Below are 27,085 nucleotides of genomic sequence, written 5' to 3' on the forward strand. Positions count from 1 at the left end.
GCTGTCAGTATCACTAGTTGGCCTGAAATATGAGAAAGCCCTCCCAAATTTGCGCAGTTGGTCCCAAAAAGCTTCTTCAATGAATTAGAGCCCAAAGCTCAGTGAGTAAATTGTAAGAACAAAGATGAGAACACAGTGAGATGAGATGACAGAGGCAAGGTGAGAGGCAGAAGAAAAGGGAAATAGGTATGTGTGCTAGGCTTGACTTTTTTCCATTTACTTTTTGGAAACAAAAAAAAAATCATTTAAAGGCCCTGGCTCTGGGCGCCTGCGTGGCTCAGTCGGTTCAGCCGCCAACTCTTGATTTCGGCTCAGGTCATGATCTTGGAGTCCTGGGATGGAGCCCCCTGTGGGGCTCTGTGCTCAGCAGGGAGTTTGCTAAAGATTCTCTCTCTGCTTCTCCCCCTGCCCCTCCCCACGTCATGCGCTTTCCTTCTCTCTCTCCCTCCCTCCCTCTCTCTAAAATAAATAAATAAATCTCTTCTTAAAAAATTAAATAAAAATAAAGGCCCTGGCTCACTCCTCAGACCGGGGACTTCAGGGGGCCTGGGGACAGCCCCACCTGCTGGGCTTAGAACGGACAACAGGCAGCAGAGTTGCCTTGCGTTTTGGGAGAAGAAGGGACCAGGAAGGAGGGGAAGGGAAAGGATGATGCAGGAGAGGTTGCGATGTGGGGCCCGGGCCAGAGAGAAGAGCTGAGCTTCCCTCAGGTGGGGAGAGCTGGCATGTGGGTGGAGGGAGGAGATGCCCGTGGAGAGGTGGGAACGGAGACAATTGGGGAATTCTAGCTGGGTCTTGGGCCAGCCTAAGCCTGGAGCAGTTCCCAGGAAAAGCGAAGTCATCTGGAGAAGAGGCAGCGATGTAACTTCCAGCATCCTCTCGAAGGCGGCCCCCACCAGGAGAGACCATATGTTTGAGGGTGGGAGGACGGAGAAACGACAAGAGAGATGGGCATCGGAGGCTTTCCTCCCGGTGCTGCCTCAGATGTGGGAAAAGAACCTTAACTTTTAGGGTCATGGAACAACAGAATTTTAGCTGCCAGGCTCTAAGAACCGCAAGGCTTCAAGGCCTCTAGGCCAACCCCTTCTGAGAGCATAAATCCCTTCTGCAGCGTCCATGATAGATGCCTTCCAGCCCCTGCTCGCCCCCTCTCTCTCTACCCCCGCCCCCCCGGGGATAGAAAGTGCATGGGCTCCCAGGCAGGCCTTTCCTCTGCCCAGAAGCGAAGCCTTCCTCACGCTAAGCTGGGTTCTGCTCTCTGACGTGGCCCCCACAGGGCTCGGCCACTCTGGAGATGCCGTCCCCACCGGTGACTTAGCCCTGCCTTGGCTTCCATCTCTCCCCAGGCTTGAGCTGTGCTGTCTGTGAAGGTCCATCTTCGCCCCTCCTAGTGATGCCTGACACCTTCACTGGAGACTCGGAGAGAGAAGTCTCACTGCTCTGAAGCCAGCCGGGGAGGGGAGGAGAAGGTGCTGGTGCGACGTGAGCTTTGAGGTAGACGGGTACCCCATTCCCCTGGCCTTGTCCAGGTCCCCTCTCTGACACCCTCCACCACCTGCTTCCGACACACTCACCCAGGCTGGCGGGTGATGCCTGCAATCTGGTGGGTGGAGCAGCCCATGAAGAAGAGGGGCAGGCTGAAAAGTAGGCAGAACAGCGCCCCCAGCAGGCAAAGGACGCCACAACGCATGGGGCCCAGATGGAGGCGCTTGACCAGGACGCCCCCGACCACAATGCCCACGATGGCCGTCGGGATGGTGAGGCAGCCTATGAGCAGGTTGGCGTAGGATGCTGTGACGGAAAACTGGCGCTCCAGGAACTTGGGCAGGAAGGTGGCCATGCCTGCCACCATGGACGACAGGCACACCTGGGACAGGACCACTAGCAGGAAGATGGGGTGGCGTAGGGTCCGCAGCAGCACCCTGGGGAACACTGTTGGGGTGAGCGGGGAGAAGGTCAGAGCGGGCAGGCTGGCCATGCTTCCGTTTCTGTCCTGTCTTGCCCTGTTCACTTGAAACTGGCCCGTTCCTTCCATGCCGTCTCGTTTAATTCTACTGAACCCAACTCTAGCCCGTTACGTTTGACTCCTTTCCATTTAATTCTGTTCCCGCTTTTGAAACTCAGTTTCGTTCCATTCCATTGAGTTGGAGTGCACTCTATTCAATTGTGCCTCTTTCCATTCGATTTTATCTAAAATTCAATTCCATAGAGTTCTATTCCACCCCTCCTATTCCATTCATCTCATCCCATCTCGTTCCATTTCTTCTGTTCAACTTACTCATCTCATTTTTCCCCACTAGGACCTTTTCATCCTGTCCTCTTCTAGCTCTCTCCAAGCCAACCCAGGCCTTTGTCTTTCCTCCTTATCTCCAGCAGGGAACAGCGGCCTCTCCCCTGGTCTTCCATCCCTAGTTTCTGTTCTCTGCAGCATTTTACCTAACAGACCACATGTTTCCCTCACTTAGCCATCTTACTATCTCCCCACCAGAATACAAGCTGCATTCAGAGCAGGGATTCTTGTCTGCTACGTTCATTACTGAATCTTCAGAGCCTGGGGCAGAGCAGGCGCTCAGTAAATATTGATGGACTACGTGAAGGCACAAATGAATGGACAGACAGGCCAATATGTGATACAATGTCCCAATGTTGGGGCAGAAGTAAGACCCCCAGAGAAGGTGAAAACTGAGCAGGCTTGGTGCTGGGTGGCTTCTCAATGTAGGACAGAAGTAGGGCCTGAAGAATGGATCTGAAGGAGAAGGAATTCCCAGCAGGGACACGGCAAGAACAAAAGCACGCAGAGAGGCATAGAAGCGACAGGCCTGGCTTTGATGACCGCCCCACTCTCCCATTATCTCCTAAACCTGGGCCTTGTGTACGGGTTTCCTCACTGCAACCTGCTAGCCTGAAGGGCATGTGATATGGGGCAAATCTTCAAAGAGCTTCAGGTCAAGAATGCTTTCTTTTTGCCCACACGGCACACACAGGAGCCATCCTCTCCACTAACATCAAAAGAGAAAGGCCTGTGTCTCTGCCCACAGGGGGTGAGGTGTGGGGGAGAGAGGAGGAAAGGCCCATTAAAGGTGATAGTCACAGGAGCAAACCACCTGGCAGTCGGGACTGGTGGGGAAAGATGGCCCTGGGGCTCCTCTGGGCCCAGTGGAAGGTCCCTCCTGTTCCTGCAGTAGCAGGACCAGGGCCTCTGTCGCTGGAGTTCTCTGTCTGTCCTCAGAGCATGGCCAGAGCCCAGTCAGCTAGTTCTCTAGCCCCCTGGGCCGGGCCAGGAACCATTTCCTTAGAAGCCAGAAAATAAAGACAAACGGCTGGTCAGGGTGGGTAGGAGCTGGGGCTGTGGAATTCCCCTTCCTTTATGTCCCAGGCCTGGCTCCTGTCCTAAGTCCCTCGCCCTACACACAGCGCATTCAGCCAGCGTTTGGAGTGAGAAGGTGTGACGCGTGGCCTTCACCCCAGGTAGCTGCGCCAGCCTCCCTCCCTCCCTTCCTCCCTCCCTCCGCGAGCTGCCCCGGCCAGGATCAGCCCAGGTCCTGCGGGTGCCCTCACTGGACAGGTGACGCCCAAGTTCATCTAGAGCAGCCGGGGCAAGGCCGGCAGTTGCCAGGGGACTCCTAATGTAAAGGCCATTCCACCTACTAGACCCCACCCCACCCACATTCCTGTGCCTCTCTGACTCCCAGAGGGCTCTATCTCGTTACTTGTTTCTCTCTCCTTCTCCTGTGCTAAGCATCCCAAGTGCACTTTGTACCCCCATCTATCTCTTCAGCATCTGCAGTCTGTCCTTAGAACAGATGGAAAATTCTTGGAGGGCAGGGCTATGCCTTTCACTTAGATAGGGATACCAGCAGGGGAACTCCAGGGGCGCCTCTCCTACATAGCTGCTTCCCTTAGCTTAGTGTCTTCTCCATCAGATAGGTTAAGGCTCCTCTCCACACAGAGACTCTGTCTCCCTTATCAGACAGGAGCCTCTCACAGCCCAGAGGCCACGTCAACCCTCACTGTAGGGATAGTGTTTCTTCCCTTTGCCAGGGGCCTCCCTTAACTCAAGGATAATGTCTTCCCCATCACACAGGGGCCTTCTCTAACTCAGGGACTGTCTTCCCCCAAGAATTTAGGCCTCCTCCAGCTGAAGGGCCATGGTTCCTCCTCCCTTTGGCTCCCCCACGGCCCCATGCGGTCAAGGCAAAGCCTCAAGTCACCACTGATCCCTCTGGAACTCAGCAGAAAGCCCAGAAGCCCAGCTTGCTGACCAACTACAGGGCCTATAGCTAGCCCTGCCTCAGTATCCTCTAGGCTCACAGAGAAGCTGAAACCACCAGAGACAATCTGCCCAGGACACCCACTCCAGGATCCAATTTCAGTGATTGGTCCCAGCTTTCCTCTGGGCAGAAGCCGAAGCAGTGATTAATAAACTCTCTCAAGGAGCGGCCTGCTGGGGCCTTCCAGCAGCTGGGGGGTGATCTGAGGTTAGGGAGTCCAAGCCCCTCCTGCCTTAGGCCAGGCCCCGATGTGGTCCAGCCCCCCCCTCACCCCGGGAAGGCTGGAGAACTGGGGGCTGGATTACTGGTACCCCAACATCAAGTCTTAGGACACACTTCCGAGAATTGGGCCTAATTAACTTCCTGTTTCAAGAGTCCTCAGGGGGGGCAGGGGTGGGTGCTGAAGCGAACCCCTGAGGCCATCACCCTCCTAAACCATAGGCAGCTCAACTTACTGCCCCGGGACGTGGTCAGAGTAATAGCAGTAGGGCAGGGGTGGTAACTGAAAAAAGAATTGTACCTTATATAAGTAAAGGTGCTTTGTTTTTTTTTTTAAATAGTATACAAAAGGCTTTCCATTCATCACCCCATTTGATTCTCCTAATAGTCCTTGAGGGAAGCAGAGCAAGGATTATAGGCCCTGAGGGTTTGGAGAACGGAGAGGAGGGAGAGCCAGGCTTGCTGGGGGAACGCACTGGAGCTTGACCTAAAGGGACAAGGAAGATTTTGATAGAGAGCAATAAAAACTGATGTTCCAGGCAGAAGGGATCATAGAAGTCAAGATTTACAGGACTGTATGGTGCTCATGAGGGGACTGCAGGTGCGAAAGATAAATCAAGAAGTGCAGGAAGGGGCTGGATGTTGTACGGCCCCACGTGCCCTCTGGTCCCACTTCTCTATAGCCTGGCCTGAGCTCCCTTACCTTTAATGAACTGGATCACCGTCAGGTCTGGCGCAATCTGGGCGAGGCTATCCTGCTTCTCTTGGGACTCCCCCGGGCTCTGCTCAGGGGGAGAATCTTCACCCTGGGAGGACACACAACCAAGGGCAGTCAGTGGGATGCCAGGCATTCTGCCCCAAGATGCCTGTGGGCTGGGGAGACACTCTGGGAGAGAAGAGGGTATGGGGCAGTCACTGCATCAAAGCAATAGGGATCAACAGTGTTCCATTTGTTTTGGCCCCAAATGGGCCTGGATGGATTGATGCTGATGTGTGCTGGGTGTGGGGGAGACTCCTCTGGTGCCTGAACACCCTGTAAGGACCTTTGCTTCACCTTGGTGGGGGAACCCTGAGAAAGGCCGAAGTCGAGTGTCTCACTAATCCAGCAGGATGGGCATTCAGAGCAGAAGGGAAGTTGATTTTCAGAGAAAATCACCACCTTACATACGCACGTAGGTCTGAGTCAAACCTTGTTCAGTGTCTCCCCTACTGGGCTCCCAGCTCTGCAAGGGCAGGGATCGTGCTTATCTTGTTCCCTGTTGAAACCCTGGTGCCTAGCTAGGGTCTGGGGTGGAATGGTGGGTATCTGATAAAAGCTGGAACAGAAGGAATGGAAGAGAAGGCTGCGACAGGCAATGGGCACCGCCATCATCAGGCTCTAGGAGGAAAAATGAGATCAACGGGAGAGGCTGTTGCAGTGCAAGTAAGCTCCCACACTGCTTCCGGTTTGGAATGGTGCAGGGGGTCCACACTGAGTACCCCAGGGGCCTAGCAGAATGGGGACTCCAGGTATGCGGGGCCATCGGTCTGTGGACTGGGGGCTCCGCACGCGCGCTGCTGCTCGTTCCTCACGGGCACCTGCAAAGGAAGGAGACGGGCTCCGCCCAGGAGCAAGGCAGCTATGAGGTTAGGTAACTTGCTCAACATCGCACAGAGCTGTGATCTGAGCTCAAGCCTGCCTGAGAGAGAACTCATGCTTTATCCACTAAGCCCCGTGAGTCGGAAGCCCTGGTGCAAGGCCGGCAGAACTGGGAGGCACCTTTGTGGCATGATGTGAAGGGGCCTGAGAGCCCACAGTCTGAGGCACGGGCCGAGGCATTGTGGGTCAGTTACTCACTGATACCCGAGAGCGGCGCTGTCTGATGCGGCGGCCACCAGCCGCATGTGGCCTCCGAGCCCTAGAAGTACGGCCAGTGCAGACTGAGATGCGCCTTGAGTATCAAACACAGGCTGCATTTCAAGACTTAGTATGAGAAAGAAATGGAAAATATCTCATTATTCATTTTTTAAAATTTATGATATGCTAAATGAGAATATTTTAGATGTAGTGGGTTAACTTAAATATGTTATCAAAATCATTGTCTTTTACTTTTGAATGTGCTACCAGAACATTTAGAATTACGTATGTGGCTCCCATATTTCTTTTGGGCATGCTGCCTTTGAGAGAATCAGAGAATCTCCTCGCACCTTTCTCTGCCCTAGCCAAGCCATGGAGAGTGGCGCTGGGAGGGCCCAGGACCGAGGGAGGGGTGCTAGGACTGGGACACCGCCCCAGGAAGGGAGGGTGGAGATGAACTGAGATAAACTAAGAACCTCCCAGAATTCTTATCAAGGACAACGGGATGGGCGGACTCGGCTCGGCCTGTGGACAGGCAGAATCCCCTGAGTTCCGGGCCTGGGGTTCCTTGTCCTCCTGTGAACAGCGTCTGCACGTCCAGCCTGTGGTCTCCCCCGCACTTTCACATCCACCATATGTCATTTGATTCCTGCAACGGTCTGGTGAAGGGGTCATTATTGCACCTATTTTGCAGAAGAGGAAACTGAGACCCCGGTAGAGGAAGTGTCACCCAGGGAGCAATGGGCAGGGCAGGTTCTCGCAGGCAGATCCTCCAGGACCACCCTAGTACCCCTGTCTCATGCTGTGAAAAAAAGCATGGGGTTTGGAGACAGGAGGGGAGAGGCAGACCTTCAGGGGCTGGGGTGGGGGTGGGTCAGGGAAGGTCTCCAGGAGAAGTGAGGTTTGGGATTTGGGTGGATAGGAAGGGAGAGGTTATTCGAAGGAAGGGAGAGGTTATTCGAAGCAAGGGCATAGGATAGCAGGAGTGCAGGGGGTAGGGGGAGGGGTCTGTCTGTGCCAGGAGGCCGTCCTGACTACGGCCAAGAGTGGCTGGGGCAGGAACAGGGGCAGGAGTCGGGCAGTCTGGAGGGCCATGCTAAGGGACTCAGGTTTTATCAGGTAGGTACTGGGACCCCCTGTCCTGTGCTCTTCACAAGTTTCTGCCTCTCTCTCCAGATCTGTTTTGAGGACTCCTGACCAGGAGTGGGCTCCAGAAACCAAAAGCAGCCTTGTGGTTCCTCTCTGAGCAGGGCTCGGAGTCAGCCGCGTCTGGCTGTGGTTTGCCCCGGTCAGCAGGCCCGCGTGAGGGAGCTGGTTAGAACTTCCCCTCCGTCAGGGACAGCTGCGAGTCTGCGGGACACAGGATGCCGTGTGGGGTCCGGCATGTGCAAGTGCCCTCCGTCTGCCGGGCCTCTGCGGCTCGGGGAGCTATCCTCGGGGGAAGCCGGGTTCCTAGAAAGCTCTGAGCAGGGCTGTGACCCCAGCCCCACGGAGCCACGCTGACCCTGGCGAGTGATGTGGCACTCCCGGCCAGCCCTCTGCTGCCATCGCACGTGGCCCTGGCCCTGGGCCCAGGGATGGGGCTATCTGCTACCCATCCCACCACTGCGGGAGGGAGATCGTGTTTCCCGCAGAGCACCCGGAGACCCGAGCTTTGCCGAGGATTGCGACATGCTTCCTCCGGCTTTCTCATATTGAGATCTGTGCAACTGGCCATGCCTCCTTGTCCCTTTGGCCACCCGCAAGCTCAGAACCAAATAAGGGGTTCGCTTATACCAACTGAACTCATCTCTGTGGTCCATGCTTCTATGTTTCCCCCTCTCTTGCTGAAACCCCTCTTGCTGCTGTTTCTATTTTCCTGCCTCCTGGTCCTGACTGAGTGATTCAGCCCCAGTCCTGCGATGCCCGGGTCTGAATCCCAGCTCCACCCTTCACTAGCCCTGTGTTCAGATTATTTAATCTCTCTGCAGCTTGACCTCTCAGGGATAAAGTGGGGTTATAGCTGATCCTACTTCATAGGCAGATTGCAAGGATTAAGTACGGTAATACATACAAAGGGCTTAAAACAATGCATGGCCAGAGTAAGCGATAGATGTCAGCCTAATTTCCCACTCTTACTAGTACGGTATGTGAGTGTGGCGTGAACTGTAAGAATATTAGAAAAAAGGTAATTTTTCCATTGTTTTTCCTCTTAAGAGCCGGCTTGATCAGAGAAAGATATCAAGAACGAGCACTCCTGGCCATCAGGCACTGAACGACCCACCTCACGCTTTGCCTCATTGCATTCATACAACAATCCCAGGGTGTGGATGTTAGGGTTATACCCATTTTATAGATGTCAGGGTTCCAAGTACGGAGGCAGGATTCATAGCCAGGCTATGTACAGCCATACGCATGTACAGATAACGGCGTGTCTGGCTCCTGCTGCTGGCCTCCCTGACGCCAGTGCGGATGTCTCAGGCACCGAGGAGACTCCTGGGCCAGATCAGCTACCGATCAGCTCTCTTCCTGAGTCTCAGTCTCCTCCTCTGTCAAACGGGGGTATTGGACTAGATCAGTGTTTTAAAAACTGGGTTCTTAGCTGCAAAACCCTTTCGCCAATTGAAACCTCAGTCAAAAGACTGGTATAAAAATACATGAAACTAGAACCTGTCTGATTGAAGTGTGTGTGTGTGTGTGTGTGTGTGTGTGTGTGTGTGTGTAGGGAGGTGGAAGGCCCTTAGTCCTATTGGGGGACACCTCTCTTCAATCTCCCTATGGTGGCACCCTTGCTGTTCTGTGGGTACAGTTTGAAATCACTGAAGCAGATCGCCCCAAAGAGCCTTCGAGTCCCAGTGTTGGAGGAAACTCTGATCTACACCAGGCCGTGAGTGGGGGTGGGGCTCACCTTAGCCCTTTGGGACCAAGACCCGGCTTTGTACAGACTGGTACAGGGGGAGGTGGTGGTGGCCAAGCTCTGGTCACAACCTTGACCCTGTCTGGGCCTGAATCCGTCCATCTGTAAGATAGAGTGGGGGTTGAACTGGATGACCACACAAGACCTTCCACTTCGGAGAGTCGAGGAGGGGTGAGGGTGGAGGCACAAGGCCTGGGGTGCCAGGGATCGGGGGAAGGACACACGAGGGCTCCCGGGCTGGCTGGGAAGGGTCTGGAGGCAGTGCCTGCAAGGGAGAGGTACCAGGCATAAGGGAGACCCGAGTCACCTTGGACCTCCCAGGGGCTGCAGAAGGAGCACGAAGTCCAAGGGGAACAGAAGCCTCCCAGCTGGACCTAAGTCCTGGGCTTTAAGGGCCACTGTCACTGCCCACTCCTGTCCCCATCCTTGACCTCTCTCCCAAAGAAGCACATCAGGCTAATGTGGGGAGAAAACAGATTTCGTAGACTCCTAGACTTGTAGGCCAAAATCGTAGCCATGTAGAAACATGAATTTTGGGAGTCAAAGACCGTTGGGGGCATAGAATCATAGAACAATCGAACATAAGTACTTGAGAACCTTTACTAGAAACACAGAACTTTAAAACTGTATAATATTAGAATCCCAGACTCTGGGAGACGGCCTAGAAAAACAGACATGGAGATTTCTGGGACATAGGAACTGAAAGAAGGTGACAGAGGCCAGTGGTGCTCAGAGGCTGGGCAGGGACCGGAGCTCCTGATGGACGAGGCCCTTCTTTCTGCCCCCTGGCCCCACCCCAAGGGCAGGCACTCAGAGGGACCTGAGGGTATGGAGGGCACAGGAGGGTGGCTGACTAAATGGGGTCCTACGACCATAAGGACAGATGGGGCCCCTAAGGGGCCATCTCTACTCCACAGGCCCTATAGAGCCATGTGTCATGAGTCCTGGGGCTTGACAGGACCTTGGAGACTGGCTCCTTCTAGGCAGGGAGACTGGGGCTTACAGAGTGCTAACGCCTGCCCTGGGTCACTCCTAAAAGCATGCCTGGTGGCCCCCATGAGGTCACAGATACGTGGGCAGAACCAACGCCAGGAAAGCAGAGCTCCTGCCCTTCCCTGTCCCGATGGCCTCCCCCATCTACCATCTCATAATCTTCCCTGGGGATACTGGTCATGATCCCTTTCCCACCGGCAGAGAACTCTAAGCACTGGCCATGGGAAAAGCCTGAGCTGTGAGTCAGTCCTCCCCCTGTCTGTCTGCATCTGGCCTTCCTTCTTTACCTGAGAGCTTCTTGGGGCAGAGGCTGCGGACTGCACCCTTTTTTCCCCCACAGCGGAAGGGCTCGTGTACCGCTCTGTTTACCGAAGACATCACTGAACCTGTCAGAGCTGGTAGACGCCGTCCAATTGTCTGCCCATTGTACAGATGAGGAGACTGAGGTCAGAGACCTTCACTGGGTCACAAAACCCTGATATTACATACCACCATAGCACCATTAAAAACTGCATTTGCTTGTAGGAGGCTACTTAGGGGACCCCTGAGCCTGGGAGAAGATACTCGAAGACATTTCAGAAAGAGTCTCCCCTTCACTTTCCCTGCCCCCCTGCCTCTTCCCACTCTCTACAGAAGATACACGTCCCACGTCTGTGTGGCTGCCAATTCTGCCTGCCTGGGCCCTTCCTCCCGGTGCATCTACGTCCCCAGCCTGAGTCGCTGCCGGCAGAGCTGGTCGAGGCAGCCTCAAGGAGGCAGGGGGTGGGGGGGGAAGCAACTCCTTCGACATCAATATTTATTGCCTGCGAGCTGCTGGAAGCAGATCGTGGTGTTCTCAGCCTTCGGTTCTTTTTTAAGAACCTCTCACCCCCTTCCTTCCTCACTCCCCATCCCCAATGTGCTGACAGAATGAATCCAGACAGCCAGACAGGTTCACAGCCGGGGAGCCGGGGCTTCCAAGCATCAGAGAGATGCCGCTCTTTGCATCCAGATGTCTGTAGCCCAGCAGCTTCGACTCGAGAAGCTGTGCATTCTTAGACTTGCGGGCGCACAGACTACGGCTCCAGGAATCGACCCTCAGCATCTTACAGGGCCAAACGGAATGGGGAAGCATCTTGCTCAAGGTCACACGGCAGACACGTGACCGAGCCCAGCCAGGCCTCACACTGGCTTCTCCCACCTACCCTGCCCCATGGCTCAAGCAGTTGTCCTCTGTTCAGATGTAAGGCCCAACCTGGACACTGTCCCTAACCAGAAACTCCTCGCTTCCTTCATGACCACTCCTACTTCTAAGAACTCTTCACCCAAGTTCTAGGAATTCTTACCTCACTCAATTTCTGGCCTGAGCTAGGCAGAACCAGGAAGGGCCATCTGTGGTTTCAAGCTGCCTTCTTCCCCTGAAACCCGTTGCTCTGCAGGGCCTGCCTCCCCCTTCCTTCGAGCCCAGCACCAGCCCAGCCCTGCACTGTCCTGGGATGTCCCATAGCAGAGTAGNGGGATCAAGCCCCACATCAGGCTCCCTGCTCAGTGGGGAGTCTGCTCCTCCCTTTGCCCCCCCCCCCCCCGCTGGCGCACTGCTTCCCACCTGGACCATGGCCAGAGCGGCTGCACCACTCTCCCTGCCCCCACTGCTCCCCGCACACTTCCTCTGTCCCTTTCTCGGCTTGGACCCTGCCATAGAGCCATGGAACCTCCGTTTACCCTCCTTCCAGGGCTCCCAGCTGCTCTTGAAGCTGGCAGGCAAGGCTGCCTCTGTTCTGGCCCGTATTGGCTGTTCTCACATCAATTTTCACTGGTCTCCCACGTATAAAACTTCTGTTCCAGCAGGGGGTGGGGGATGGGTCGTGGGGTTCATAGACCACCCAGGTTTGGGCTTGGACAGACTTGGGCTCAAATTCTAGCCTTTCTAGTTGAAGACATTTTCAGCCCTCTCTCCTAAGCCCAGACTTTCTTGCTCTAAGAAGGAGGGCCTCTCTCCCATCACAGCCAGAATATTTAAATGCACCAACATGCCTCATTAAATAGAATTATTCTTGCTGCAAGATATTCGACAGGCTTTTTACAAATCGTCCCTTTGAAACCAGAATTACTTAGCAACAAATAATTTCTGATTGTGATTTCTCAACAATTACTTCCCTGTGAAATAATAAGAAATATATATGGAAATGTATATATTCCTGACACAGAGCTCCTAAAACTCTTGTAAATAAGAGTGCATAGGAGAATCTTCTAATATTTAGTCTTTGACCCCAGTTCCTGACACAGAGCTCCTAAGATCGGTGTAATTTCCTGCGTGCGAGAGGAACATCTTTTGTCCTAATGAGATGACTCTCGGGGAGCTCTTGGATGGGAAATGGTCACCGAAAGACCAAGCCACGATTACAAGCTTAGAACTTTCAGCTCCCCCACCCCCACCCCCCATTCTCCAGAGAGAAGTGCTGGAAATGGAGTTAAGGATTGTTCATGTCTATGTGGAGAAGGCCCCCACAAAATCCTAATAGTATGGGGTTCAGGGAGCTTCAAGGTTGGTAAACATCCATATGCCAGGAGGGTGACATACCCCAATTCCACAGGGACAGAAGCTCCAGTATTTTGGATCCTCCCAGGCCCCTCCTTACTCAGCCCCTCGTCTGGCTGTTTACAATACCCTTTATCATATTCCTTATTACATAATTGGCTGGTAAACACGAAGTAAGTGCTTTCCTGAGTTCTGTGAACTGTTCTGGCAAATGATGGAATCCAAGAAAGGGGTTCCGGGGACCTCTGATTTGTAGCCAAGTAGGACAAAAATTGTGGGGAACCTGGGGACGGGCCTACTACCTGCGACTGTGGTGGGACTGAGCCCTAAGCTGTGGGCTCAGATGCTGTCTCCAGGCAGACAGCATCTGAGTTGAGCGAAATTGTAGGACGCCTAGCGGGTGGCACAGAGAACTGGTCGGCGTGAGAATCACCCCACACACTTGGTCGCTGAAATGTTGTGTGTGGGTACTCGAGGAAAGAGAAAATCGAATGTGCAAATTTTCAGAATGTGATGAAATGTGTGTGAGCGCTAAGGAAAATTTGGTAAAGTCAACATTAACGACACACTGAACTTTCATAAAACGTTTCTGTTTGTCATTTTCTTTTGTACTCTGGAGCCAATTAATTATTTTTAAGGCCTCGTGTTTTGGTGAGGCTCTGGAAAACTTGGAGGTCCCCCCACCCAGAATCGTCTCTCCTGCCCAGTGGATCTCCTCTGAGGAGAGACCATCTGCCCTTCAGCCGAGCAGGGGGTTTCAGCGAGATATCCTCCAGCACCTCATGGCTTGTTACTTATCAAGGAATCTTGGTCCCCACTAGGCCGTGCCTGTTTTAAGGGCAGAGGCCACGTGCTGAGCTCCAGTGTTGGCCTGACACCTGGCCCAGAGGATGCACTCAATACACATTTGGCCTCTCACTGCTTCTGGAAAGGCTGGATTCCTTTCTACAGCTGAACCCTTTGTCCAAGCTGCGTCCACATCTAGAATGCCCCCTCTCCCCTCCCCAGGCTCCCACCAGCCTTCAGAGTCCAGCTCAAATCCCACCCCTTCAGAGAAGTCTTCTCAGACCCCCCCCCCATTCTCCACCTCTTCCTACTTCTCAATATTGCTCCTGCGCGGCACATTCAGAACTCACAGAAACCGTGAAGTGACGAGCAGAGAGGAAGACAGTGTGATGGTTAGACAGAGGGCATGGGCTCAGACAGGTAGGGGTCCTCACCCCAGTGCTACCCTCGCTGGCCATGTGATGTTGGCTAGGTCACTTCCTCCTCGGACCCCTGATCCTCTCAGCTGTGGAAGGGCCAAGACATATTCACTGTGTGGGGCTGTTGGGGGATCAGCGGAGCCTGGACAGAATGGCTTTGTAAGCTGTGACGTCAGTGCTCAGGAGGGATGAAGGTTAAGGTTACAAGGACCCGTTGGTTGGGGCTGGAGCCTGGACTATGGTACGCGCGTGGAGGGGGCTTACTTTGCTGACAGAGGAGGCTGTGGCTGCCAAGACCCTTCGACGAAAGCGGAGCTCGTGCTTCTCCTTGGGCATCTCCCTGGGGAAGAAGAAGTAGGGCACGGCAGCCAGGGCCACTGCCCCAGCGGAGATGAGGAAGCCCAGCCACCAGGCACCCACCCATCGGGGGTCCTTTGAAGTCAGGCTGATACCACCTGCAAGAGAAGACCATGGTGATGTTAGGGTCAGGATGGGCTGTCCCTTCTTGGCCACCACCCTGGGACAGGCGTTTGAGACATCAGAGTCCGGAGACCTAGGCTCCAGTTGTGGCTTTGCCCGTTACGTCCCGTGTGACCTTGAGCAAGGCCTTGATCCTTCCTGGGTTCAGCTTTTCAACTACTGAGGCACTGTGTGTAAGGTCAAGGTGATGGACTTCGGAAGTGGACTGCTGAGTCTGAATTCCATGACTAACATCACCTTGGGCAAATCACTTAACCTCTTTGTGCCTCGGTGTCTTCCTCTATAAAATACAGACAGTAGTCTTACTATTTCAAGGGCCGTTGGGAGAATCGAGGAACCAACACAGGTAAAGCACGTAGAATGTGCTGTACAGATGTGGGTTCTTCTGGGTGGCACAGCGGTTGGGCATCTGCCTTCGGCTCAGGGCGTGATCCCGGAGTTATGGGATTGAGCCCCGCATCAGGCTCCTCCGCTAGGAGCCTGCTTCTTCCTCTCCCACTCCCCCTGCTTGTGTTCCCTCTCTCGCTGGCTGTCTCTATCTCTGTCAAATAAATAAATAAAATCTTTAAAAAAAATGATGTGTGTTCTTCTTCCTCATCTTACTGTTACTGTTGGGATTATTATTATTATTATTAAATTGATGGTTAGGACCACTCTCGTGCTTCTCAGACCTGCATCATTTAAATCACCAGGGTACTTGTCAAAAATACCCAAGACCAACTTGAAACTACCACGGGATGGAGTGAGAAGGTGACCAAGGAGGCTTACCTTTAACGAGTTCCCCAGATGTAATCAGGACTAGATTATTCCAGATATGCCTACTGGCTGGAGTGCCCACTTCTCCCATCCAAGCCCTTGACCTCAAGGCTGAGTCGGATAGCTCCTCCTTCAATTGCCACAGCATCCTCAGACACTTGACAATGACACAGCTGCGTGATGACACCAACCCCAGGAGTAGGGCTGGGTCCCAGGTGCTGGGTCCTGAGCGCTCCTGGCCGGGGGCCAGACTACACAACCTGCGCTCGGCAAATGTATCTGTCAAGCTGGGGATGAAGTTGGCTTTTGTACGAATTCCCTCCTCCACCTATTATTTCCCCTGCTTCTGTGCCAGCCCGGCGAGTGCGAGCCCGGGCATCTCCCCGGCTCCCCCGCTCCGCACACACCCGTCTGTGCCTGCGACAGACATGATCTGCCCACCGCATGAAATCCCCGCATGAGAAAGGGTAGGAAGATCTGTCTATGGGAACACCGCATCTGGCCGTGGAGGAGCCACTTCTGCCACGATGATGTCACCAGAGCCAGAAAACACACCCCCTTCCCTGGGGCTGGGGCACATCTGGGAAACCTAAGGAAGCCAACCAAAGCTCGCACTTGGCTGCTGGGCCCCGCTTTTGAGAAGGAAGGAAAGTAGGGCAGGGCTACCCCTGCCCAGGAGGCACCCTTGAGCAAAAGCCAGTGAACAAGAAGCAGAACCGGCTTGTCCATCCCTTCACACGTGTGTCCCCTGAGGTTTCTAGGGCTTGCTGGAAATCTCCAGGGGAGAAGAATCCTCTCCTGCTCCCTGCAGGGGGTCAGAGCTCGGGGACCCCCACCACTCCCCACTCCTGGCTGCCTTCAGACCAAGCTTCCGTCCCACTCCTCGGCCCACCCGTCCTACTGCCTGGATCTGAGACTGCTGTTCCCTGAGCGGTGCCCTCGGCACGGGCTCCCAGACTCTGAGGTGGTCAGAACTAGAAGGGTCCTTGACGGTCACCCAGTAAATTCCCCACCTGAAGTAGGCCCAAGCTCACTGAGCTCTGCTCCAGAAATTCTCTCCTGCATGCTTCTCTGTTTCACCTGCGTCTTTTTCCCCCTAAAGATGGGAGCTCCCTACAGGCCAAGAGCACATGTGCCCCTGTGTGCCCCGCAGTGTATCCGAGCTCAGGCTGGGGTCAGGGGGAGCCCAGGGACGGGACTGGGTGGAGAGGCATCCTGACAGCAGTGACGACTGCCCGTCTGGTGGTGTTTTGCGGTTTAGCTTCATCTCTCACTAGATTCTGATCGCAGCTTGGGGAGGTGGGTGGGACGGAGAGTGTCTCAAAGATGAGGAAGCTGAGACTCAGAGGTTAAGAGGCATGTCCAATGTCAGTGGGATCGCTAGGATTTGAACGTGAGCCCCCTGGCTCAGTGTCTTCTATGAAGCCAGTGGTCGTGAGCTAGCAGCTGGGTGTCCCTGGGGACGCCTGTGTGCTCTTTGAGGCTCACCTTCTGGCATCCGGTCGATGTCTACATAAAGGCGTAGCATGAGGCCGCCTAGCCCATAGGCCATGCCTGGCCCCATCATGGTCACTGCAAACACGATCCCTGCAACACAAAGCCTGGGTTAGGCCCCCTGGCCCTGGCTTCCCTCCGTCTGCAGAGCAGCGCCTGCCCAGTCTCCGACAGGCAAGAGCGGTCAGGCCCAGGAAACTCCAGGGCTTCTCCAGACCTTTCCTGGCCACGCGGGGCAGAGGTCAGGAACTCATGCCCAGCCCCTACCTAGTCCTCTCATCCTCCAACCTCCGAGCCTGGCCCTCCCTCCGAGCCCGGTTCTCACCAAGGTAGAGAGGCGAGTTGCTGTCGTGGGCAAAGTCATCGATGTAGGAGATGCCAAAGGGCTGAATGGGCACCGCGCCCACGCCGAGCAGGGTCTGTGCCGTGAACATTATAGCCACCACAGTCAGGTGCTGGGCCTCCGCGTAGCTTGAACAGCTGCTGTTGGAGGCGGCTGGGGTTGGGGCTGGGACCGAGGCTGTGAGCTGGCACAGAGAAGCCTCAAAATCCTGCGGCCTGTCCGCTACGGGATGATAAAGAATATTATGATGAGAGCTAGGACTCTTCACACAGCGCGCACTAGGTGCAAGGCCATTCTGGGTGCTGTGTACATAAACCATTTGACTCCCTCCCCCCAGCGAACCTAGGGGTTGGGGGTTCTCATTACTCCCATTGCACAGACGAGCAATGCTCAGGCAGCAACTAGCAAAAGCAGAGCCAGGATGGGAACCCAGGCAACTTGGCTTGAGTCCATGCTCTTAAACTGCCCTACGCCACCTTGCTGAGCAGAGCTATGGGGAAGTGCCATGGCAACCGTGGCTCTCGGGTGGGGTGGGGCTGTCCAAGGAGATTGAGTTTGAGCGGGGCCAAGAACGAACAAGATTTTCCAGAAAAAGAAGGTGGGAGGGGTGCTCCAGGGAGAGGTCACAGCACATGCAAACCCAAGGGCTTGAGAAGTTCAGCATGGCGGATTCACAGAGCGTGAGGGACAAGGCCAGGGCTGAAGTCAGGGCCAGTCAGGGGAGGGACGCTGGGGCTGGACTGTGGAAGGCTCTAGGGCCCTTGGCCTCCATTTTGGGTGGGCTCCGTGTCAGCTCAGGACACAGAGGCAGAGTTCAGTGGAGGGGAATATCTTTATTTAGTACCAGACAGTTGCTCCCTGTAGCTCACCAATATTTGGTGAGCAAACTTGAAGAGCCCCTCGTGCTATTATTATCCCAAGTGTGGGTGTAGATGTGGCCTTCTCTCTGTGGCCGGCCCAGCCTTTCTGGAAGCTGGGACTCTGAGAAAAAGCCATGTGAACCAGGGTCAAGGACATGGACCTTCCACCAAGGCTGCGTGAGTTGAAGCCTGGGAGACTTCGACGGAGGCCCTCAGCCCGTCTGGGCCTCAGTTGCCTCACCTCTCAAGAGTCTCCTAGATGAAAGTTCTACAGAAATTGAGAATTCAGAAGCAGAATAATTCAGTGGCTTGGAGCCAAGCTGCCTGGGCACGTCATGGCCCCATGAGCTGTGGGCCTGGAGGAGATGCCCCCTCTCCCTGAACATCGGTTTCCTCCCCTGTAAATGCACGACTACAGACAGGCCTGGAGGAGATGCCCCCTCTCCTTGAACATCGGTTTCCTCCCCTGTAAGATATTAACACCTGCCACAGGGCCGTGCACACGGTGAGAGCTGCCGTGCACAGCGCCTACTAGACAGTACAGGCGAGGACTGTCTGAGGGGCTCTGTCTTCTTTTTGCTCCCCTGGGACGCCAGGGCCTCGCAGGGGCCTGGTACAGAAGTATTAGAGATAAAGAAACGAATTCATGTTGGATGAAGGCGGAGCGGAGGGACTAGTCTGGGATGCCACAGCAGGCCGGTGCCAGGCGGGCACCAAAGCCTGGCGTACTCATCCGAGACGCGCTCAGGCAGGGGAGGGGCTGCACTCAGGCTCTCCCGGGGCGCCCGGGGCAGAGGGGTGTTGTGTGGCAGGGAGGAGGAAGAATGTGTATGACCCTGCACAGAAAAAGCTCCGTTAAAGTGAAAATTCTGGACCCAGAAATGTATTTTTCCCCAGCATTCCAATCAGGCCTTTTGGCAGCTCTCCGCACGGACCTCGATAGCCTACTCTGAGCTGTTCACACACAGTCTACTTGCCCACCTCCTGGCCATTGCTCTTGCGGCTCCCTGCACTCGAAACGCCCCCCTTCTCCTTACCCCCCACCCCACTCAGGGCTCTGCCAGCTCTCTCCCCCTCCGAATCCCGACGAGCTGGAGTCTCTACCTGCAGCAGCACGGCCCAGGCCTCTAGCCTGTGCCTCCCCAGGAGCTTCTCAGGGCTGGTTGTACTGCTCCCTCTTTCTGCCCCCGGGCCTGGCACAGAGGGGGAGCTCTGGGGTGGGAGCAAGGGAGGAGATGCTCCGACAGCACTCTTCCCCTGGGAAGGCTTCCATGATGCCAGGCTGGTCCCCATGCTTCCTCCTCACACAAGTGACACACTGCAGGGTCTTTGATCGCCTCTGTCTCCCTTCCCAGGCTGGAAGCTCCCTGGAGGCAAGACTGAGTTCCCCGAGAGGGTCTGACACAAAGTAGGCTGTACTAAGGTTCATTGGGTGGACCACGGGATGGATGGATATGGATGGATGGATGGATGGATAGATATGGATGGATGGATGGATGGGTATGGATGGATGGATGGATGGATATGGATGGATGGATGGATGGATGGGTATGGATGGATGGATGGATATGGATGGATGGATGGATGGATATGGATGGATGGATGGATGGATGGATATGGATGGATGGATGGATATGGATGGATGGATGGATGGATGGGTATGGATGGATGGATGGATGGATGATGGATGGATGATGGATAAGTGGGTGATAGATGCGTGGGTAGCAGGATGGGTGGATGGAATATGGAAGGAATGAAGCTCAGGTAGGCCCTCAACAAAATCTCACTGGGCTTCACAATTCCTGTCTAAAATACTTTCATTTTTTAATTTGTTCATGCACTCATTCGTTCTTTCATTCACGTCGTGGCTTCTTGTGAGGATTAAATGCACGAATACACACGGAGAACTCACCACACCGCAAGTGGTTCGTAACATCATTATTACTCCATGAACATTTCCTGAGGACCTATTGCAAGCCCTAAAGGAGGCTGTGTTGTAAATTCTCTCCGCCTCAAAAACACAGTGACACACAGGCAGGCCCTGACCAAGGGAGGCCCAGAGGGTGACACTTCCGCTGCCCCAGGATGACCCCACTCCCCAGGACTGCCAGAAGGACCCGCCCAGGCTGGGACCGAGGGAGTGGGGAGGACCAGCAAGGGCCCTGGGAAGCTCCTGGGGTCCGTCTCCAGCCCAGCCCTTCCTGCTCTTACCGGAGCTAGTACGGTCGTAGCGGTAGGGCTCCGAGATGAAGTGTGGCAGACTCATGAGCAGGCCTGCTAGGGCCACAAGGACAGCCCCGTAGCCGATCAGTCGGGGCCGGTGTACCCGGCTGCCAAAGTAGCTCACGAACACGATCAGGGCGGTGTTCCCCACCTGCCAATGGATGAGGGGACCCATGCGAGTGGAGCCGAGCCTCCAGCGGCCAGAACCCCCTGCTTTGATCACCAGTCCGGCCTTCCCCTCAGTCCAAAGGACTCGCTGACACACTGAGAATTATCTGGGCCCCTCTTAATGCAGATTCTGGGTCCTCCTAGGAGGGGCCCCACGGCCCCCATTGGGGAGAGAAGTGAGGGCAGAGTGGACAAGGCTAGCCATTCAATTTCATCCCGGGAAACAGGCTGGACCCCATGTTAGAACATGGAAGAGCCAATGAAAGGGTTTTTGAGTTTCTGGGATATCACGATGGAGACAAACAATAAAATCTGAAGCCAGAGGACTAAGGCTTGAAATTTTAAGCCTTAAAATAAAAAACTGAGGATGTGGGCACTGGAGCGGACTGAGGGCAGGCTCTGCCGCCAGAAGCTGGGGTGTGCTGCCCACCCCACCGCTCCTGGGCTGTTATACTCACCCTGAGCCCCAGGCCCCAGGCTACTTGCCGCTGGAGGGGGGCGGTATCCACAAGACAGTTGGTAGGAGGACCAACCCTGAGAAGGATAGCCACTCTCCACTCTATAGGTGGGACACTGAGGCCCAGAGGTGAGGAGTGACTTCCCCAAGGCCCCAGAGCTAGGTAATGATGTTTCCTTCCCACCTCAGATCTGGAGGTGGGGTCTGAGGACTGCCTGGGGATGCTGTGTCCTTGGCAGGCCAGGCCGAGATAATTGCCTAGAAATCTGCTGTGGGGTGGGGAGAAAGAGTCCTCCAGGCAGTGGCCTTCTCTGAGGTGGAAAACATCTGGTGGAGGGGTGCTGGGGCACAGCCGGACCCTGACCTCTAAATCCCCCCAAAGCAGCTCGTCCTCTCCTCTCCACTTGGCTGTGGGCCCCAGACTTAGGGATCGCCAGGCAAGTCTAAGGAGACACACATGCCATGCTCTCACTCCCTCCCCCACCCACCACCACCCACTGGTCCTAAAGTGCTGCCTTTGATCTCATTTAAATCTATCTCACTGCTATTGAAGTGACTTCCTCAGAGTCCCTCCTGGGACAGGCAATAGCCAGGTCAAGGAACCAAAGGGAGAGTGGGTGGGTGTGGGGATTCTGCCTAGCTCTGTGATAGCCCACACCCCAACCATTAGAGCGTCCCCAAGGGCAGGACCACGCTGTTGTGACGTTACAAGGAGGCAGAGGCCAGTTTCTCCACCAGGACCTGAGGAAGGAGCTGGCTGAGGAGATTTGGGGAGGAAGCTGTGACGGGCTTGCCTCTGGGCCCAGGGACAGGAAGGGTTTCTGTCAGGGTAGTGAGAGAGGGGGTGATGAGGTGGGGGTGAGAGTCTCTCTCAACGTCCCCCCCCCTGCGGCTGCACCAGGGTCGGTACCTCGTTGAAGGCAGCCAGCAGCCCTGAGGTCTGACTGGAGAGGCCGAAGCGCTTCTCCACTGTGGAGATGGAGCTCTTGAGGTAGCCGGAGATCATGAGCTGTGCGAGCTGCAGGAGGCTGTGGCACAGGACGAAGAACTGCCAGGGGGGGCCCGAGGCAGGGGCAGCGGCGGAGGGAGAGGCAGAGAGATAGGTGGGGATTCAGTCAGAGGGGATGGCGGTTAGGAGACAGAGACGGAGTTGGGGAAAGGGAGGAGCAAGGAATAGAGATGGGGAAACAGAGTCAGAGGAGACAGATACACAGGAGAGAAAGGAGAGTCAAGAACAAGGGGAGGGGAGAGAGAGAGTTATTGGAGTAGCCCATGGCTTCTCACACAGGCCTAGAAACTACACACACTCTCCTGGGTACCTTCAGGGGGCCTCGGTACCACCTGAGACCCACATGATTGAGAGTAGGGTCTGTCTGGGGCTGAGAATGATGGGAGCCACTCTGACCCTCAGAGCTCCCCTGGGCAGGACAGGACCTCCCTTCCTGTTCCACCACCCTGCCCCTTTCTCCAGGAAGCTCTCCTGGAGAGCCTTCTCCACCCCAGCCCACCCACTCCTTCCCTAGAGCTCCCCTGGGAGACCACTCGCATATACCGAATCCTCAAGCTGCCCACCCCACCTAGCCCCACCCCAAACATCCGGGCCTCCCTCCTGATGAACTGGCAGAATTCCAAGGAGAAGAGAAACTAGCTTCAAAGAAGGGTGTTTATGCCAGAGCTTAAAAATATTCACTCTGTTCTTCTGAGTCTCGGTTTCCTCTTATACACAACAAGGACCATGTCCCTACCCCTCAGGGCTACCACGAGGACCAAACAAGACAGGCCCTGGCACCCAGGGGATGCCTGGATGTTTAGGGCTGCCCCTGGAGGAGCCAGAGCTCCCCAACATTCATCAGACTCAGGGCCCCTGGGGTCCTTCTCTTTCGCTCTAGGGAAATGGGAGGCAAGGAGCCTGGTCCCCCACTGCCCAGAGAGCAGCCCTTCTTCTCTGGAAGGAGGGAACACGTGCCCCAAACCAAGCTAAATGTTTAGTGGATTCTCCCTTTGATGCTCACAGCCACCTGTCCTACAGATGAGGAAACTGAGGCTCAGAGAAAGGCAGCAGCTTGCTTGGACTTGCACAGCCTCCCCTGCCAGGCTCCGACAGCGCTGTTCCCGGCAGGCCCTGAGCGGTACCTTGACGCTGTAGAAAACGCTTCGCCGCGAGTCCTGAGGGTTCGGGCTGGCCTTGCCTCCGGGTGTGTCTTCTGCACTCCTCATGGCCTTAGTGTCTTTGTCTGGCATCTGGGGCTCCTCACTCACCGGCCCTGTGGGACAGACATCCAGGAGGTGAGAGCGGAGAGGGACTCCCAGAGAACGGTCCTGCCCCAGGTCACCCGAGTTGTTCCAGGGCTTGGTGGCAATCTGAGAGTCTGACCACCTTCAGCCTTCCTGAGGCCCAGGGATGGGAGGGCCCTTCCTAAGAAGGTACGTGTTCCACGTGCCCATGCTAGCCTGATCGCAGCTGGGACCACCTGTCTCACACCTTCATTCCATTCCCAGCATCAGCCTTCCTTCTAGAGAGAAGCTGCCAGCCACACTCCATCCCCTTCAAGCGGGGACTCTGGCAGTAAGAACGTGCAGCCTTAGCCCCGCTTGGACCTGTAGCTGTGAGACATCCGGTGCTCCCAGAGTCGTCTGGCTCAGGGTAGGATCACAGGTGTGGGGTCAGGTGCAGGGTCAAGGCTTGGTGCATAGTCAGGGCATAAAGGTTTTTCCTGGGAGTGGTTCAGAACAGGTACCCATGCTCCCACAGGGCAGCACCCCGCATGTAGTCCCAGAGCTACCTAGCCCAATCTCTAACTCATACATCAAGCCGTATTGCTGGTCGGTGCAGAAAGGGCCCTCGGAGGTCATCCCCCTAAACTACCTCCCTCAACCTGGACAAACTGAATTCCCCAAGTGTGGTGATGACTCGAGAGGCAGAGCTGTGCTTAGAACCTGGATCCTTGGCCCCATTAGGCATGTCTGGGTTGCTCCCTGGTAACCATGGTAACCATGCCTGTATCCCACTCACCGCAGTGAAAGGAAAGCTGAACCCCATTCAGGGGCATCTCCTAGGGTCTCCTGATGTTTCATCTCAGTGAGGAGCTCGGAAGTCCGGCCTTGGGAGACTCCACCCTTCCCCTTAAATGGAAACGGACCCCCTAGGCTTTCCTCCCCTCCTGGAGCCCCACTTCCCGCGGAAGCCTCTCCCATTGTTTCATGTGCTTCTTAACCTGGCAGGAGTTTCCCCTCATTCAACAAGCTCCTCCTGGAGCCTGGAAACTGACGCAAGGACACCCCTGAGCCAGGCAGGGACATGGGGACTCTCCATCTCCAGACCCCGAAGGCTAACTCAGGGAGGGGCCGCGGCAAAGGGTCTGCACTCCTCACACAAGGTATCTGGGAGCCTGAGGAATTGTTTTCAATCAAGGTGTAATTCTTATGCCATAAGCCCACCCTTGCAAAGCACACAAGTACGTGGGTTTTGGTTTATGAAAAAGGGCACACATCATCGCCACTCATTCCAGAACAGTTTCACCATCCCAGTAAGGAACCCCATACCCGTTAGCAGTCCTCCCTCTCCCCAGCTCCTGGCAACCTCAAATCTATCTTCTGGCTCTCTGGGTTTGCCTACTCAGGATATTTCATGTAAACTCATAAAAATGAAATAGTACAATACGTAATTTTTTGCCTTCTGCTTTCCTGTAGTGTAATGTCACAGCGCGCACCGGTACGACATTCCTGGATAACACCCCACTGTATGTACATCACGTTCTGTTTATGGTTCAGGCACTGTGAACATTCATATGTTGTACACGTTTCCGTGTCGGCATATGTTCTCACTTCTCTTGGGTATACAGCCAGGAGTGGAATTCCTGGGTCATGTGGCAATTCTGTTCAACTTTTTAAGAAACTGCCGAGCTGCCTTCCGAAGTGGCTGTGCCGTTGTATACGCTCGCCAGCAGGGTATGATGGTTCTAATCTCCCCACGTCCTTGCTAATACTTATTATTGTGTCTTTTTGATTATAGCCACCCTGGTGGGTCTGCAGTGATATCTCATGCAGTTTTGATGAGAATCTCCCTAATGACTAGTGATGCTGGGCATCTTTTCATGTACTTATTGGCCATTTGTGTATCTCCTTTGGAGAAATGTCTATTCAAATAGCTTAAGGAATTTGACTGAAGAAATGGAAGTGTGTGTGGCTGGGGAGGAGTGCCCTGGGGGGCATAAGGATTCAGGGGAAACAAGGAGATATTGAAACCAAAGTGACACCTGTCAGGGACGAGATAAGGGGTTGACCTAGCGAAGGGACGGGCTCCGCGGAGGTCACTTAGAAGGAGACGAGGAGGTGAGAGGGTTCCTGAGTGGACTGCCCCAGAGGAGATCGATGGGACCGTTTCCAAGTGCTGGTTTTGCTCGCCAGCATCGCCTGGTCACTTACTGCAGCGCAGAGGCTGTGCCAGGTGCCCTAATGCAGCTACGCCCTCACATGCATGCTCTCCGTGCCCCTGACTCCTCCCCCCAGCTCTGGGCCTCGGTGCCTCCATTCTCTCTGTGCATCTGATGAGCACACTGAGACTCTGAGGGAACGAGCCCTTCTGGAAACGTCGGTGCAGGGACTCAAGGCCACGTGTTCACCTCAACACCACTCCACACTCCTTGCACAGGTCTGATGAGGGGAGGAAGCACAACGCTCTCCTCTGTCGCGGCCCAACCAAACCTAACTGGCAGTGAGCGCCCACCAAGGGGCCAGGCCAACCAGGGATGAGGCTGGAGCTGAGTCCGGGAGGGCAGAAGTCACTGACCAGGAGGCCCGGCTCTGAAAGAAGTCCAGCATATGGAGAAGGGAGGGGGACAGAAGAGCCGTGGACCGACTTAGAATCTTCCCCCTTCCCGTGGGTTAGTCCTAGCCTGAGCCTAAGGATGAAGGAGGGAAGCCGCGGCCCCTGGGATCAGTCAGTGCATTGGGCGGTCAGTTGGTCACTGAAAGGGGCTGGTCAGGTGGGTCGCCAGGCCTCTTCAAGCTCTTCCTGTGGGCTGAGGCCCCTGAGGAGGCTGGCAACAAACGGTCTGACTCTCTAAGTAAGGACAAAGCTCCCTTCGGAAGGAGGGTCCTGAACCAGGAAAGTACATTCTCCTCATGTGACATGTCCCAGGGCCTTCCCATCCTGTGAGCGTTTTGTCAGGGGTCGCCCCTGACAGGAGAGGGGTTGCTGTGGGGGTGGACCTGGGCTGGGCCTGGGTGGCCTGTGGGAATGAGACAGGGAGCCAGGCCCCAGGGAAAAAATCCCAACTTGTTTCTCTCCCAGGTGGGCTGCCAGGTTTTAGAGCTCCAGGTAGGCCAGGTGGTTCCTGGGGCTGGAGGCCACATCCCCAGAGTGGGCAGGCAAGGGGTCTGGGTGCCTGTCAGTTGGTGACATGGCTGGCTGTTCACACGGGCGCACTCATGTCCATCAGCTGCTAAGTCACTGGTCTGTTGAGGCAAGCCGAGCTAGCTGGCTAGGCAGTCAGACAGTCATCCTGAACGTCTGTCAGCCGCAGACCTTCAGTTCACTCAGAGACTCTGAATGTCTGTAAGGCAGAAGCTGTGCCTCCAGCGACCCCCTCCGTGGGCAGGAATCAGCATTCTTTACACCAGCTGAATCCAGGGTGATGAGGACCAAGGTTTCAGAGAGCAGCCTGACAGGGAAGGCTAGATTTCTCTGCCTGTTCTTTGATGGAAAAGCTCAATGTCCTACCTCCTCCAGCCACCTCGCAGCTGCAAACAGAAAATCCCAGGCAGGAGTGGAGCTGAGCAGAGGTTTCAAAGTCCTCAGCCCTGGGTCTGAGCCCCAGGTCTGCCAGCAGCAGGCGTGTGAGCCCGGACACGCGCTTTCATCTTTCTGAGCTGTTTCCTCTTCTTCCAGAGGAGGAAACAGCATTTACCTCAAGGAGCTGAGGCATCGAGCACCTGCCCGGGCCTGAGACACAGGAGGCCCCACTGGGGACAATTACCCTCTCCTCTGCCGATGACCTTCGAGCGCCTCCAAGGCCTCAGGGCCCAGCCGAAACCATCCCCTTCACATGCACCTGGCCCCTCCAAGTTAATGCCTCCTTCTGACTGCACCATCCGTCCATCCCTAGATTATCTCTCCCTCTCATCCAAGGCCCATCTTCCCACAAGGAGGACCTGGGACCCCTTCCCTCCAAGCACACTCACTAGCTTCAGACGCAATTGCCCAGGTTTGAGTCCCTGCCGGCTGCCATCCTGCTGTGTGGCCTGAGACCAGTGGCCCCTTTGCTTCCTTATCTGCAGGGCTGGGATCGTAATCCCGACATCCCAGGGCAGAAAGTGCCCACTGAGAACCAGATCCTTCCACCCCCCATTCAGCCTAGACACCA

At 55.2% G+C, this 27,085-nt stretch overlaps 1 protein-coding gene across 5 annotated transcripts in view; it reads right to left on the bottom strand.

The window, feature by feature from the left end:
* The window catches only part of SLCO2B1 (solute carrier organic anion transporter family member 2B1), a 46,414-nt gene that overhangs the window by 10,840 nt on the left and 8,489 nt on the right, over positions 1-27,085 (bottom strand). For all 5 annotated transcript variants that reach the window (XM_034666325.1, XM_034666326.1, XM_019795368.2 and 2 more), the window contains exons 2-9: positions 22,854-22,984; positions 21,631-21,768; positions 20,084-20,246; positions 16,995-17,234; positions 16,664-16,762; positions 14,204-14,394; positions 5,194-5,296; positions 1,575-1,932 (exon numbers count right to left, since the gene is read on the bottom strand). In XM_034666325.1, coding sequence (XP_034522216.1) covers positions 1,575-1,932; positions 5,194-5,296; positions 14,204-14,394; positions 16,664-16,762; positions 16,995-17,234; positions 20,084-20,246; positions 21,631-21,768; positions 22,854-22,984 — 1,423 coding nt within the window. The remainder of the gene's footprint in view (positions 1-1,574; positions 1,933-5,193; positions 5,297-14,203; positions 14,395-16,663; positions 16,763-16,994; positions 17,235-20,083; positions 20,247-21,630; positions 21,769-22,853; positions 22,985-27,085) is intronic.

This window comes from Ailuropoda melanoleuca, chromosome 8, assembly GCF_002007445.2.
Source record: "Ailuropoda melanoleuca isolate Jingjing chromosome 8, ASM200744v2, whole genome shotgun sequence".
In the NCBI taxonomy this organism is placed as follows: Eukaryota; Metazoa; Chordata; class Mammalia; order Carnivora; family Ursidae; genus Ailuropoda; species Ailuropoda melanoleuca.